Below are 14,427 nucleotides of genomic sequence, written 5' to 3'. Positions count from 1 at the left end.
AGACGTCTCTTTTCTGGCACAAACAGCTGTAGATTTGTCTTGTTAAAACAAGTTACTTTAGGTATTGTCTTCTGTTGCTTTGCATATTGCCAAAATAAAGTCGTTACATCTGTTTCATTTAAAATTCCTAATTCAGGCTTACAGTCAAGCTTCAAACGAGTTTTGAGGAGTTACCAGAATTAAGCAGTGACTTATTCCTTTGTATTCTGAAAATGCTATTCATTTTAATACATTTGTCAATGTAAGCACCAAGTAAGTTTTTAGTGTGGTCATTCTGAAAAATTGCCTCTCAGAACACTATTTTCCTAAATTATGTACTCTGCAATAAATTATCTTAAGCAGTTTTGCATAAATCAAGCAGCTGAACTGAGTTTGAGGCGACAATAAATGATGTCTTTATCTTACTTTGCACACTAATTACTGTAATAACTGTGACACTATTGTTGTTCATACTACTTCAGACTGCAGGGAGGTTATAATTCAGTTTTAATAGTTTAAAACAACTCTTCGCTATAGCAATGACAGGGTTGCTTGTTTTCATTTAGTTTGTTGTATTTTGGAATGCACAAATAATTTATTTAAATAAAGGTATATACAAATATGATGGAGGAAAAACTCTACAGAATTCAGTACAATGGCTGCATGCACTGGGAATGACGCTATGATTTGCTTCAGAGGTGTGGAGTATGAACTGAAAACTAGGAAAAGTTTTGATGGTGTGCTGAAAATCCCATCACCACATCGAAGGGTCTTCAAACCTGAAATACATATTATGAATAAAAAAAAAAAATAAATTAAGCACATTGTAAAGCTCCTTGTGAAAAATTCAAAGTTAGAACTACCCAAAATTTCCATTTTAATAGTAGCAGCAATAAGGAATACATATGCATATCTGCAGATAAAGATTGCATACGCCACTCCCATCAAAGCAGAGGCATCCTGGTTGGCCAAACGTCTAGGCTTGGGTACCAGAACTTGTCCCTCCACACTGCTGCCCAGATGGCAAGTTTTTACACCCCTGAGGCTCACTGCAAAGCTGCTTTATGCCATTAAGTAGCACTTAATGAAATTCAGGTAGAAAACTATGATACGTTGAAATATAAATAGAGGTATTTGTCCCTCTTACTCAGGAGTAAACAGTTTCCAAAGAGAATTCACTGAGCCAAAAAAAAAACCCCAAACCACACATCATGCTGTTAGCACCTTCAAACAAAACTGAAGTCCACAGCCACCATCCTAAAATATTATCGTGGTATTCCACTGCTCAATATCAAACATTTGAAATACATGTTGAAAGGGGTGCTGAGGGCAGGATTTGTTCTAGAGGTTCTCCCCTTGCAAATAGCTGTTTGGTCTGCACAGAAAGAAAGTCAGCAAGTGGGAGAACATGGAGAGAGACCAGGGAAAATGCATTTGCCACAATTTTTGCCACCTAAAAGGTGGGCAACTAGTCTTGATTAAACATCTAGTCTGCCTCCACAGTCACTGGAGGGACACTGAGACCTTGAGAAGGCAATTGATCCTGCCCATATTAGGTTGGAAGGCTCATTTTGGAGATACCCATCCCTCTGACTGACTGCAAAGGCAGCCTAGACAACTACTTCACACTAGATACCTAACTTTCAGAGGCAGTTAGACAGGTATTATTAAGTTCTAAAGTTCTTCTCATGACTCCACAGGATCAACAAGATCCGAAAGATGCCACCTCACATGTTTTTTTCATAAGAACTTATATCTACTCAGGTCAGGGCACCTCCTTTTCTTGTTCCTTAACTTCCTATTTTTTAACTGGTTTCTATAAGAATCTCTCTAAACTTTCTTCATATGGTCAGACATACACCTAGACCGCAAAATACTTTAGGGCATAAATCAGCAAAAGTGAAATGTCAAACCAGGCCAGCCAAGCTGAATACAGTTAAGTTGTTTCTTAGTACCTCAATGTTTAGTTACAAAGTTCAGTTTCTGACAACTCATTAAAGTGTGTCTCTCTGTCACTGATTCACCGCGTGCAGATTACATCTGCTCTGTAACTGGCTGCATATATAACTATTTCCAAAACATATACTTCATTAATTTAAGCTCAGAATAATACCAGCCTGCCTTTTATTGGTTCAGCCTGGCTTCCTCCAGGAAGAAGGCTTATACAGCCGTGCTCTACCTGGACGTATTTGCTGTGTGTCCAGCTGTCCTCCCCTGCATGGCTCCCCTAACTTCCCCACCGGCTTTCAAACCCTCTGGACAACTTCAACCAAGTCAGAGAGGGGTACAGATGTCTCAGAGATATTAAGTTCCTGATGTGCCATGAAACACGGGACTGGGTAGAAAGAAGATTTAATTATGTCCTCCACATGGAGGAAAAAGCTGTAGTGGGGTTCAGAATCCATACAGGGTTTTATCCTAGAAAACATATCCATAGGAAACTAGACATCATTGTTCCCAGCACTCACATAATTGTCATCGATGAATGACAAATAACACGCTCAGTGTAAAGTGCTGTTACAGGGGGTATGAAATAAAAATGTGTTTCTCATCAATTCTTGATCTTAAATGCAGACTAGTTTGTTACTTTGCTCATGAGTTTTTGCTCCCTGGTGTGTTATAAATAGCATTATTGAAACAATAATAATAACCATCAAGTTTTGTTATGAAGGGGTGAAAATTACAGAGAGTATTAGACTTTGTACTACCCTGTGTGTTGCCTCAAATTCATGGCAGCGGAAATTTCCCATTATGTGAGGGCTCTGCCTTGTCATTACCAAACACGAAATAGTCTAATACATTTCACTGCACTCCATGCAGTTTTTTACATAAGCGTCTGCAGAGAAAACTGCATCCCCACAGCTGCGGTTAGTCATCAAACCATAAGTCAACGGTCTCCCTGTGCGCAGAACTGCAAGTCTCACGGACAGCCTCCCTTGATGGCAGTAGAAATTTTGGTCACCTTTCAGTGACAAGATCATGCCCTAAGTTCAGTGCTAAAGACTATTATGCTTAAGTACTTAAACTAGTCTAATCGAGCCTTTGCACAGCTGGTGAAAGTGCAGAGCATTCGCTTGTAGACTCCTGAGACGACTACTGCCTAAAACATTTCTTTCTGCAGTACAAGTATTATCAGCAAAACTTCAGGCTACCAGTAAAGGCTTAAACCGAGCTCATTTGTGTGATTGTGAGCAAAATGAAAACAAAGTATTTTCTTTCATGGGTCAAAACACCCCCTGCATCTTACTTTTCAACATACTTACTTTCCAGCTGTGTAAATTGTAGTCACTACTACAGTATCTTACACTACAGCTAAAGTGTCATTACCTCACTAGATAAATACAGTGTGTACATTTGAAATCCCACTCTTGCTTGAAACACCACTGTTGTTTTAAACCAAGGGCAAATGGAAATATGAAGGCCTTTTTTCCCTTTGTAAAACATTAGGTAGAAAACCAATGTGAAACACTGTATTTTAAAGACCAGTCATAGCCATGCACTCGTGTAGAAGTTAACGTATGTGCATATTTACCACTCATACATCTTTAGAGGAAAAATTTAAACCAGTTTGAGTAGCAAATGAGTAGAAATATGCCATTTTTGGGTCTCCAGTCCATAACTGAATCATCATCAGGCATTAGCATACAATTCTGTCTAATAAAGCCCAGTATGGCGCAAGCATTCCTTCCTTCAAACAGCAGGTGTGGCCTGCTCCCAAAATCAGGAAACAAGGAGATTGGGCTATATTGTGTCTGGTAAGGTATTTCTTGCATTCATAGGTGGTGCTAGGTCTTAACAAAAAAGGAATTAAAAATGTTTTTTAAGGACATGTTTATCCAGCTGTTCGTGGCATATGTTTTCTCCCTGTGAAACACATTTATTGATAACAAATGAAACTGTTAAATCTAAATGAGAAGTGAAAGCCACCATAAAACCTCTTCATACATACCTGGATCTAGGAATATTTTCTGTGCTTTCCCTCAACAAGAGGTCTGAGATCAGTGTCTCTGGGCTTGATCTCTTTCCATATCTAAGGAAAGAGAAAAAAAGTATATTTTTGTATTTGTCAGTGTTTAAAAATGAAGACTAAGCACAGAACCATTAGACATTTTTTTTTCAGAAAAAAAAAAAAATAATAGAGCAGACATAAAGACAATGTTCCAGCAAGTATTTTAACTTAACTTGACTTAGCCGTGTGAGAAAATGTTTACTCTTCAGTATTTCTTCATAAATATTTTTTCCATAATTGCGTTACATGATAGTATTGAGAAACTCTGAATATTTCTCAATTCTATGGTTGTTCCTGGATACTCTAAGGCCTTGCACCTTACTGAGGTGAGCATGGAGGAAGGGGGAGGAAGCTGGGCACGACGTGACCTCTGAGCATGTCATTCCTGCCTACAAACCCAGTTCCATCATCTCATTAACTTTTGCGTTGTTTTAGATGCTACTGTATTGTAAACGAGGAGTCAATTTTATCTGTTAAGCGAATAGGAAACTAACTCAGATACGCCATATTATCCAAGGAACTGGCCAAGATTTTTTAAGATAGCTTCTACATTTGGGGCTGTCCAACACACAGTACATTAAGTCGTAAAAACAGAGCTACCCCAAGGTAATCATCGCTTTTGAACTACATGGCCAAGGGAAAGAAAACTTTCTGAATCAGAGTTCTTCTAAATAGTATATCACTGGCTACCTTTGTCCCATATTTACACAGCAGCTGTCTTTCTGCTGCCCTTTTTTTTTTTTTTTTTAATCCTGGATACTATACACCACTCAGCATTTAAAAGTACTGCAATTCCTGGTTCTTGGGAAGGAATTTGCTCTCTTTTCCTGAGAAAACAGAAGCAACAATGAGCAGCCAGCTTGACAGACACTTCATCGCTATAAGGATTCATTAGCCTAAGAGTGAGAACTATAAGGAAACGCTCCCTTGGTTGGAAAGAATTAAGAACATGGTTTATAACTTGTGTAGGTAATTAGCCTGAATCACAAAGTACATTAACAGATAACAGCTTTGTGAATGCTGCTTGAGTGAAATTCTGATTCCAGAGAAATCAAAGGTGTAATTAAGGACTTTGATTTTATCCATTGCTGTCAAGATGCTTCTCCAATGACTTGATATAAATTTGAGGGGTGGGGGGGAACAAAAAAACCTTCCAAAACTATATTTAAAAAGCTAGCAGTTTTACCTGTTGATGGCATGACTTACTGAAAAGTATAAACATCTCACTTTTCAATCATTTTATTCAACTTCTTGTATTTTTACAGTGCCTTTATCATTTTAGTACATCACCTGTGCTCCAGAAAGACAAAGCATCAGTTTCAGAATTTTAAAGCAAATTTCTTAATCTAAACTGAATGAGAGCAGGTATCTGAAAAGAACCAGTCAGACACAGTAAAATGCTATTACAATAACGCAATCAAGCATGATGCTGAATCAAATACCTCGCACTCCATCACCACAAAGGGATTTCTTTCTTTCTAGTTCCCTACTCCCATTAATATGGATGTGACCTGGACTTCAACTGAGGGGGAATCTAATTTGCTGTTGTTTTAAAGAAATCAATTTAACAAATCGGCAACTTGCTTTAACAGCTTACACTTGGGGCAAAACTCCCACTTACCTCTCAGAAAGTTTTGTCTGAATGAGAAACAAGTAGCAGCTCTCTGGAGTGCAGAGATTTGGTCAAATCATGAAGACAACTGTGTTGGAAAGATACCTTTTATATGAGTCCCTTCAGCCCCTTGGCTAGACCAGTGCTGCTACCTGTGCTGGATGCACCCACCATGTCCTCCTACAGCAAAGCTGCACATGAGCTGATTGCCAACTGTGACTAGCTGGGCTGGCCAAAGAGCAGCCACTCTTCCTATGTCAGATGCCTGAGCCTCCGGTCTGCCCCATAATTTTGCCACTGAGAGACAACCATGCTACAGCCCTAATAAAAAGAGCCCATGGACAAAGTCAGTCTCTTCTTCCTGAAGTAAATGCCTTGGGAGATCTTTGATCCAGCTGCTTCGTATTTGCTTCCTGTCTACCCTGCCCAGGTCTGAGACAACGTGAGCACAGAAAGCCAGGCCTTTATTTGCTGTTTGGGAAGCACTTTTATCAAGTATCATTGCTGTTTTAAAAGAATGGGGCTCCAAGCTTTGTGAAAATACCTGGTCAGGTTTTATGCTCAGCTTGAGACATCATGGCCTTTTTTTCAGGCATGCTGGTAACCCACAACTCCAGCTGAAGTCAAAGGGATTGAAGAGTAAATGTACTTATTTTGATTAGGGACATAGTATCCCAGACTCAGTGAAACCTCAAAGCTTGCCATGAAAACTTGGGTCTTGGGAGCCAAATCCCATTGATGTCCAAGGCTGGCAAGAGGAGCTGAGGGATCTCAAAAGCATCTTGTGGGGCTAATTCAGAAAACTGACAAAGCAACCCAAGCTCTCAAGATCTGCTCCCTTCCACGTTAAAGGGTGTTGACATGAAGTGGGAGCATCAGTACTGCCTAAGTCAGACAGAATTCCATATTCTCTGCCCTGCCTATAGTTCAAGCCATTTCCAGCAGGAATGGCCTTACTGTTTTGCTACAGCACAGAAGAGCCACAGATGCAAGAACAAGCTATGAGGGACAAAAGGAAGGGGGCCTGTTGGCAAGAGGGAGCGCAGGTAGTACCGAGCGGCAGGAGTGATCCAAGGAAAGATGGGCTCTGAAAAAAGCCCCCTGCACAGTGCAGTAGAGGCAAGGACCATAGGATGGTTTTGAGGACAGAGGTGGGACTAATCCAAAGATACAAAGACATCTGCAAGGTAGGAGTCTGCATCTGTGCCGGTCACTTTAGGCCCTCTTTTAAGTCATAAAGACCTGACATGTAAGGAACAAGGGCTCTCATCACAAACAAGAAGTCTGAAACAGGCCTGGTGACCTGCACCCCACAAGTACCTGTTTCCCTCAGCTAACCTCAAGGGGCTATAAAGCTGATGGGTACAGATGCCTAAAACTAAGTGAGATGGATTTGAAGGAGAAGGATCTCAAAGGAGAGAGGGAGCAAAGCAGCCACACAGATGAAGTCTAAAGACAGGAAGAGAAAGATGGTCTGGAAAGAAGAAGTTTCATGGGAACTGGGGTGAAGACCCTGTGGGTCACAGAGGGGACACACTGAAATGCTTGGGTTACGCCAGAAGCAGAAGCCAGGAGGATGAGCCAGAAGGTTATTCATAATCACAAAAACACCAAACAAGACAAGACAGATGAACTTGAAGAGGAAAAAAACATTGATGTCCTCGTCCTTTCCCAAGGTGCTCTTCCTGCTCTGTCTCACCAGTTGCACAGTGCCCAGGCTGCAGGCACCAGGGCTGGCGAGAGGCCGAGCACAGCTCACCCCCACACCCTCAGGAGGAGCAGGGGGACCCCGCCCTAGACCTCTCCATCTCCCCCTCATCACGGGGCTCCTGAGCAGCGCCAAGCACAAAAGGGCAGAGGCAAAAAGCATACCTGCCAAAATAGGCTAACTCAGTCAAATTCTTAGACCGGTCCAAAACGCTTCAAAAGTTATTGACTCATTTTGCAAGTGGCTGTGTCAGTGCCAAAACAGGGAACCTCCAGGAGCCCAGTTAAGCCTCCCAAATGGAGGTGGCAGTTACTTTATTTCTGCACTGTTAATTCACCACACAGTGGAAACAGCACAGCGTTTGTTGTTGTTGTTGTTATTTATCCTATGTAGTCAACTTTAAAATGTGTATCATGAAGCTATTGTGGTGATTTTTTCCGCCAGCCTCCTTGTACTTCTAGGTCAATTCTGTTCCCTTTAAATATGAGAGGGTGGGTGGGAAATTTAGGTGAAACCTGAAAATAAATTTAAATTCTGCACTGCTTTACCCATCAGCAACAATAACTATTTTGGTTCATTTCACTTGCACCCCAGAAATTGGAGGAAAAAAGATACATAGTCAACATCAAAGCGAGCACAACAGGGCACACACCAGAAGTGGAGGTTGAATAGAGAAGCGGGGCTGGGTGTTTGGTTGGGTTTGGGTTTTGTTTGTTTGGGGTTTTTTAAATACGATTTGGTTTTGGACAGGAACTGCCTTTGAAATCAGAGATGAGAGAAACAAAAGAAGAGATGAGAGACCAGCCCGGAGATCCCACCACACGCAAGGGAAAGGGGCAGCAGGGGCAGAACTCAAGGATCAGATAATTTTAGCAGTAACCTAGATAAAAAGTTATCCAAGCACAGATTGTCACACAGAAGCATGCCATACACATGAACGAGTTGTGAATATTGCTTTAAAAGTCCAGGATAGAAGAACTGTATTTCTATCAGCTTCTTCATCTGTGTTATGCTATTAGTGCACTGGCAGACAATGTTATGGGTTTGCTGGGAAAGCTCTCGGTTACACGATAGCCTGCCTCCTAATTTAATTCTTCAGACTTCTAGAGGGACAAATGAAAGCCTAATTTTAGACCTCTCATCTGTTTTTGATATTAAAGAAATAGACAAATATGTCAAAGCTCTTCTGGGTCACACACTGTTCTGGGACCTCAGGGGAAACTAATTAATCACACAGTCTAAACTGGACAGATACTCCAAAAAAATAATAATTTTTATAATAATTTTCACTTTTTTCAGACTGAGCCTTTATCCTTATTTTAACAAGCAGAGCCATCCTCAGAAGAGAATGGCAGGTCTGGGTCACACTCTTTTCTCTTTCAGCTTGGGCTTGAATTCTTGCTTGTGATCTTGAGAGAGTTCTTGGTGGGACTAGAGGGTTTTTCAGCACTCACAGCTGCGTGAAGGAGCTGGTAGACCACAAAGCATCTGAACTCCCTACAACTCCTCAGCAGGGCGAGAGGGGCACTTTTTCTCATCCAAATTGTCATGAGAGTCGGTGGCAGCCACAAAGGTGGGAAACTAATCCTACTGCCCTAACTCTCTCCAGCTCCCAGGTTAGTTATGTTTCCTCTCCCTTTGGGGGGGCTCTCCCTGTGCACACTGCCCTGGCAGGTCACGCTCCTGTCCGTGACGGGGCTAGAAGGGGATGAGCGAGTGGAGGCAGCATTGACACCCCTACCCCTTCTGCCAACTCGGATGGTGGAAATTCAGCTCCGGAGCCAGAGGCCACTCAGGTGTGCACGGCTGTCACCCTCTAAAGGGAGTCTGTGCACCACATCTTTCTCCGTGTTGGTGGGGGAGACACCCAGGTGTGAGGGGACACCCTATTTTCCCCCCCTCCACCTCGCCATGGAAAAAGGCAGCCCGGGGAGCGGGAAAGGGGGATGCTGGCCGGGCCGCTCTGCCTACCTCTGCCTGGTGATGAGGTTGATGTAGTGCCTCAGCGCCGAGTAGTATCTGGCCATGTCCTCTGCGGGGGCGTCCTCGCCGGGGCTGTCCGGTTTGGAGGGGTACGCCTCTGCCAGCGTCCCCAGGCAGACCAGCAGCGACAGGGCGAAAGTCAGCACCGACACCCACAGCCTCACGGTGCCCTGCATCTGCACGGTGGGGTGGGATGGGGGACAGCCGCCGTCAGCACCTGCCCCGACGGCGGGACCAGCGCGGCCGCCCCAGCGCTCCCCGGCCCGGGCCGCCCCCCGTCCCCGTGTCCGTCCCCGTCCCCATGTCCGTCCCCGTCTCCGTCCCTGTCCCCGTCTCCGTCCCCGTCCCCAAGCCCGCCCCGTCGCGGCACTCACGGCGGCGGCTGCAGCGGAGCGTCTCTCGTCTCAGCGAGGCGCTTCTGCCCGTGGGTCGGGGCTCCCGAGTGCGGGGCTCCTCGCCTCGCCGGGGTGTTTTAAGGCTTCCCCGGCAGGCAGGAGGGGCCTCGGGCGATCACGCCTCGCCCGCTCCGGTCTCCCCCGTCCCCCCTCCCAGCCCGCCCCTGCCCCGGGAGGGGCACCGCGGCCGCGGTCGGGCGGGGCCGGGCGGGACAGAGGGGGCGGGCGCTGCCGCTGCCCCCCCGCAGCCCCCGCACCGCCCCGGCACATCCCACCCGAGGGCTGCAGCCGCGCTCTGCCCCCGGCCCGGGCCCTGCGTGTCCCGGGCCCGGCCGCGGGAGCCCGGGTGGCTGTCACCGTGCAGCCGCCGCGCCGCCCGGTGCCCGAGGCCGGCAGGGGAAGGGGAGCGAGTGCGGGGAACGGGTTTACCCCGCTCCTACGGCACGGGAGGCTTGAGCTTCGTGGCAGGAGTACTGCCGGACATAAAGCCAAGAAAGCAGAGCGGTTTGGGGCAACCGAAGGTACCAAATCAGTGCCACAGGCTCAGACATCCTACCTACTGAAAGGGTAAATCTTGAGGCTTAACTCCCCAGGGGACCGGCGGTGGAGCCGTGGCAATGAAATTGTACCTCCCTCCACGCCCGCTCTGCCAGGGAGACCCTCTTACTCCCCTGCCCAGGGCCACCTTCTGAGCAACTTTTCTGAAGTGAATTTATTCTCTTTTCTTTCTGTGCCTGAGCCACATGCCACAGAAAACAGCTCACCAATGCCACGGGATCACGCCGGCCTTTCCAGTAGCCGTCCTGACCCAAGGGAACCACTGGTAAATCTGGGACATGGCAACTTCTCCCAGCAACAAAAGACTACAGGGACCGATCCGGACAAGGTGCCAGATTTACGTGTCTCCCTGAACTTGTCCAGCCATAGAGCCAGTGGGGAGAGTTGGGCACCCTGACAGTGGTCTGATCCCTCATACAACAGAGGTCTGAGATACGCAGAGCAGGCATATCCTTTCAGCAACATATCCTTTTCCACAGCAGCCTAGGCGACTAAACTAGACTAGACGCCTGGCTACCAGGGTGCCTGACGTTGGGTAAGATGAATCCAACCCAAACAAAGTTTCAGAATTTGTGAGGAGTTTGGTACGGTTGGAAATTATTCATACATATTAGTAAAATTAAGTCAATTCCTTAGAAACAGGTAATTTCATCAGCATCTTGATGACCAGTGACTAATTCCAGTTGGAATGACAAATCATGACTCTGATCGTATCTTATTTTTACTTTCATTTGAAGGTAAAATAACAATCACCCAAGTAAGAACATTAGACATTCTGACAGAAAGCTTTAAGACATATTCTAAAATTATATCATACATATACTACTGTAAATGTAGTTATTAATTTCTATAGTTACTATCATATGCAGTTACTGGCTTAATAATAATCCAGCAGATTCTCAAAAACAATATTCTGTTTGCAAGAGCAAAGCCAGAAATCGTTTTCATCACTCCAGAAACAGAATCTCAACATTATCTAAAAAAAAACCCTAGCAAATAAATGGCTCTTGCAGTGTGCGAGGAAGGTCACCGGACTATGTCCATTTCAAGCCATGGAAGCAAAGAAAATTCCAGAGTTCTTAACGTCAAGAGATATTTTGAAATGTTCGTGACTCCATAGTGGCCACAAACCTTACAGCAAGATTACAGGCTGCCTTTTATCACATACTGAGTCAAGAATTTTAATGTGTGTGAATAATTTTCCATGCCACGGCCAGCAACGCTAGCTCCTAATTTCAGCAGAGCTGTGCATAGGGGGACATCACATCTTACAAAGTGGCCTCACCGCATCCCTGCGCTCTCTGTCCTCCCACCAGCAGCACTCCTGCACATGTAGTGTTCACGTTGTCCTCACGTTGGCCCAACAGAGGCAGCTGATGTGACTGTCTGATATCGGTGACACTGCAAACGCCCTAGAGAGCAACCGTGCTCTGGCTCCGTTACTTTCCCTTTGCCACACTGAATCCAATAAACTGCCTAATCCAAAGCTTGCATTGATCCAGTTTATCAGCTTTTATGGGGTGTAGGGGACAAGCAGTGACAGCGCCAGAGACTGAAGCACCGGGGAAGGTGTGCCACAACGACAGCTCTCACCAGCTTCAGCCTGATTCTGCCACAACCGCCTCCCACCAGCTCACAGGGCTGGGGGTGACTTTCTCACCCTTAAACTCTCTCACCACTTACAACTGAGAGTGCGTCTCTCCCACCAGCACCACTATTTTTACACGATCAATCTTCAAGGCAGTTCAAAGAAAGTGGAGTAAGCTAACAGACTACAAGCAAAGCAAGATAAATGTGAAGTCCGGCATGTACATGCCTACTTGGGCTACAAGGAGGCAACAACATTCCCCCATCGCGGGTATGTCGGTATTACTTCACGCAGCAGTCTATCACGCTGCCGTGTCTTGGGACACATCACCACCCAGGCAGTCGGCTGTCAACATCTCCAGAAACCCTGGATGAATCCCTGCTCTTTTCCTAGCATGAGGTACGAGCAGTAAGCTGCTCCCTCCAAGAAAACGATTAACAAATCGTATCTGCTAAGCCCATTTACAAAATACTGGGTCTGGAGCAACAGCTCCCCACAAAAATAAGGTACAGACCACACTAACAGTCAGTTTGCTTCACAGCGTGAGGAGGAGTGAGGGAAATCCTCTCTCTTGTGCAGGAGGAGGAATCAAATTCACCTCCCATATGAGACAGCACTTCCTGCAACTGCAGGCTGCTGGGCAGGGTCCGGGGAGAGGTTTTCTTCCCTGCGGCACCATGACCACAGTCAACCCATTCGTTGTGGCTTACCTTTGGATGAAGGAGCGTTTCCCAGCTTGTCCTGAGTTTGGACTCACGCCCCACTCTGAGCGGCTTAAAGGTTCGTGAGGTGTCAAACCCTATCACTCTCGCTGCACCTTCAGAATGACACTTCTTTCTGTACAGTTCCAGCATTTAATTTGTGAAATCCAAAATTTTAATCACCCTGCTTTCCACAGTGCCTATTTCTGTAACAGTCTTGAGGCACTGCCCAGCTCCAGGTGTGTGCTTATGCCCTATTTCGTCATTTAAGACGAAGCACACATCTTAGAGCTTTCTTGAGTCCAGAAACTTTTATGCTCAGAGCCATTCTGTAAGTTCTTACAAAAATTTCGTCTCTCTTCTTCTGTTTTGAAACACTGAAAATCTATACAGGCTCATCCAGTTCCTACCGTAAAACATATATTAAGCTTAAATAACAGGTAAAACCTACTTTGGATACATACCATAATCATCAGTATAATCTCAATGCAACAAATACTGGCATTTTTAAATCAGTGAAACAAACCCTACACCTAAAGTTACAGACATAGGTAGGTTCCAGTGTATCAGTGAGACTGAGCGTTCCTAGGTCTCAGTGATCTCAGTGGGCGTTTTACAAGTGGTTTCCAGAGTCAAAGTCTCCTGCACCTTTGATGAGGCCTGTTGCTGATTGCTCCACATGGATGCTTGCCCAGCATTGCCGTCCTCGCGCTAAGCAGGCAGGTGTTGTATCCTGGCAAATGGCAGAGCTGCGCGTTCCACAGGCAGCTTTAGAATGGGCTATAAAGGCGAAGGAGAAGGAGGTGAGGGTAGCTGGAAAGAAATGAGTAAGACTCAGAAGAGCTGCTGAAGAAAGTTGGGAAGAACGGAAAGGAGTTAACGAATGCAGCCTGGGAGAGAGAGCAGAAAGACACAGGCATAGCTCAGGACTGGCAGCACTTAGATATCCATACTTTTTTTTTGCCAAATATTATGGCCTTGCAGATGTGCAACTCCTAGATACGCTATAGCTAAGCAATCGAGAGCTTGAAGAGTAATTAACTACATACAGAGAGAAACCCAAGAGTTTCAAAGCTCTGAGCAGGTATCAATGCCAGGTCCAGCACCGATGGGGAAAAAAGTGAAAAGGAACCTGACAGACAAATCTTGCCATCTTTTTAGTATCATGACATTTAAAGATTCAATAGACAGCTGTTTAACCTCAATTTTCAGACTACACTAAGAAGACTTCCAAGATACCAACATATTAAAAGTAAGACGATATTGTTCTACAAGCAGCATAAATGTGAAAGAAAATTCAAGTCATTGATTAACGGTAATATATATGATTGCACCAAACAGGGGCATGATATTGCTTTAATTAAAACAAAATTTAGTGTGACTAACTTTGTACAGAATATGATTTATAGCATGCTTTCTGTGGTAGGCACTGAATTAAAGCTGTTCTTTATTATTACAAATACACATTATGTCAGTTTATCAAGGAAACAAAGTAAGGTTGTGTGCATCAATGATCCTAAACTAACATTCTGTAATAGTCCATTAATACTCCTTTTTTTAAATACAAGAACAAGATCAATCTCCTAGTAGAGGGAAAGTGTTAAAAATTGGAGCCCCAGGAAGAAAAGTTTTATATGGTACTAGAGACCTGGAAATGGCAGATTTTATCAGCTGATGTTGCCTAAGCTCTTGCAGTTAAAATGTCTCACTAAAGGTTTCCATAGCTGAGCAAACCATCCAGAAATGCTGAATCTTTAGGACTGGAAGTTCAGTCAGATAAGCGGTGTATAATTATTCAGTAGTCACATGAATTTATCTCAACCTATTTGAACAGAAAATGGGGCTGTTAATCTCACGAAATCAGGCTCTCACACACTTTACAGTACTGCTAATT

At 44.7% G+C, this 14,427-nt stretch overlaps 1 protein-coding gene across 1 annotated transcript; it reads right to left on the bottom strand.

Moving 5' to 3' along the window:
• Window positions 1-469: 469 nt before the first annotated feature.
• NPY (neuropeptide Y) lies at window positions 470-9,849 on the bottom strand. Its single transcript, XM_063325026.1, has 4 exons — window positions 9,666-9,849; window positions 9,280-9,467; window positions 3,929-4,009; window positions 470-758 (listed from the first exon to the last, which is right to left on the bottom strand). Exons 2-4 carry the CDS (start codon window positions 9,465-9,467, stop codon window positions 734-736), a joined length of 294 nt encoding a protein of 97 aa, XP_063181096.1. The 5' UTR covers window positions 9,666-9,849; the 3' UTR covers window positions 470-733.
• Between the last annotated feature and the right edge of the window lie 4,578 nt (window positions 9,850-14,427).

This window comes from Chroicocephalus ridibundus, chromosome 2, assembly GCF_963924245.1.
Source record: "Chroicocephalus ridibundus chromosome 2, bChrRid1.1, whole genome shotgun sequence".
Taxonomy (NCBI): domain Eukaryota; kingdom Metazoa; phylum Chordata; class Aves; order Charadriiformes; family Laridae; genus Chroicocephalus; species Chroicocephalus ridibundus.
The sequence above is the reverse complement of the archived record's forward strand: the minus strand, read 5'-3'. Positions and strand labels throughout refer to the sequence as shown.

Bases quoted from the DNA above. Each gene is read 5' to 3' on its own strand.
- NPY (XM_063325026.1), bottom strand. From the start codon at position 9,467: ATGCAGGGCACCGTGAGGCTGTGGGTGTCGGTGCTGACTTTCGCCCTG. The intron at 4,010-9,279 runs GTAGGCAGAGCG...CTCTTTCCTTAG, and splicing joins AACCTCATCACCAGGCAGAG to ATATGGAAAGAGATCAAGCC. The intron at 759-3,928 runs GTATGTATGAAG...TATGTATTTCAG, and splicing joins GAAAATATTCCTAGATCCAG to GTTTGAAGACCCTTCGATGT.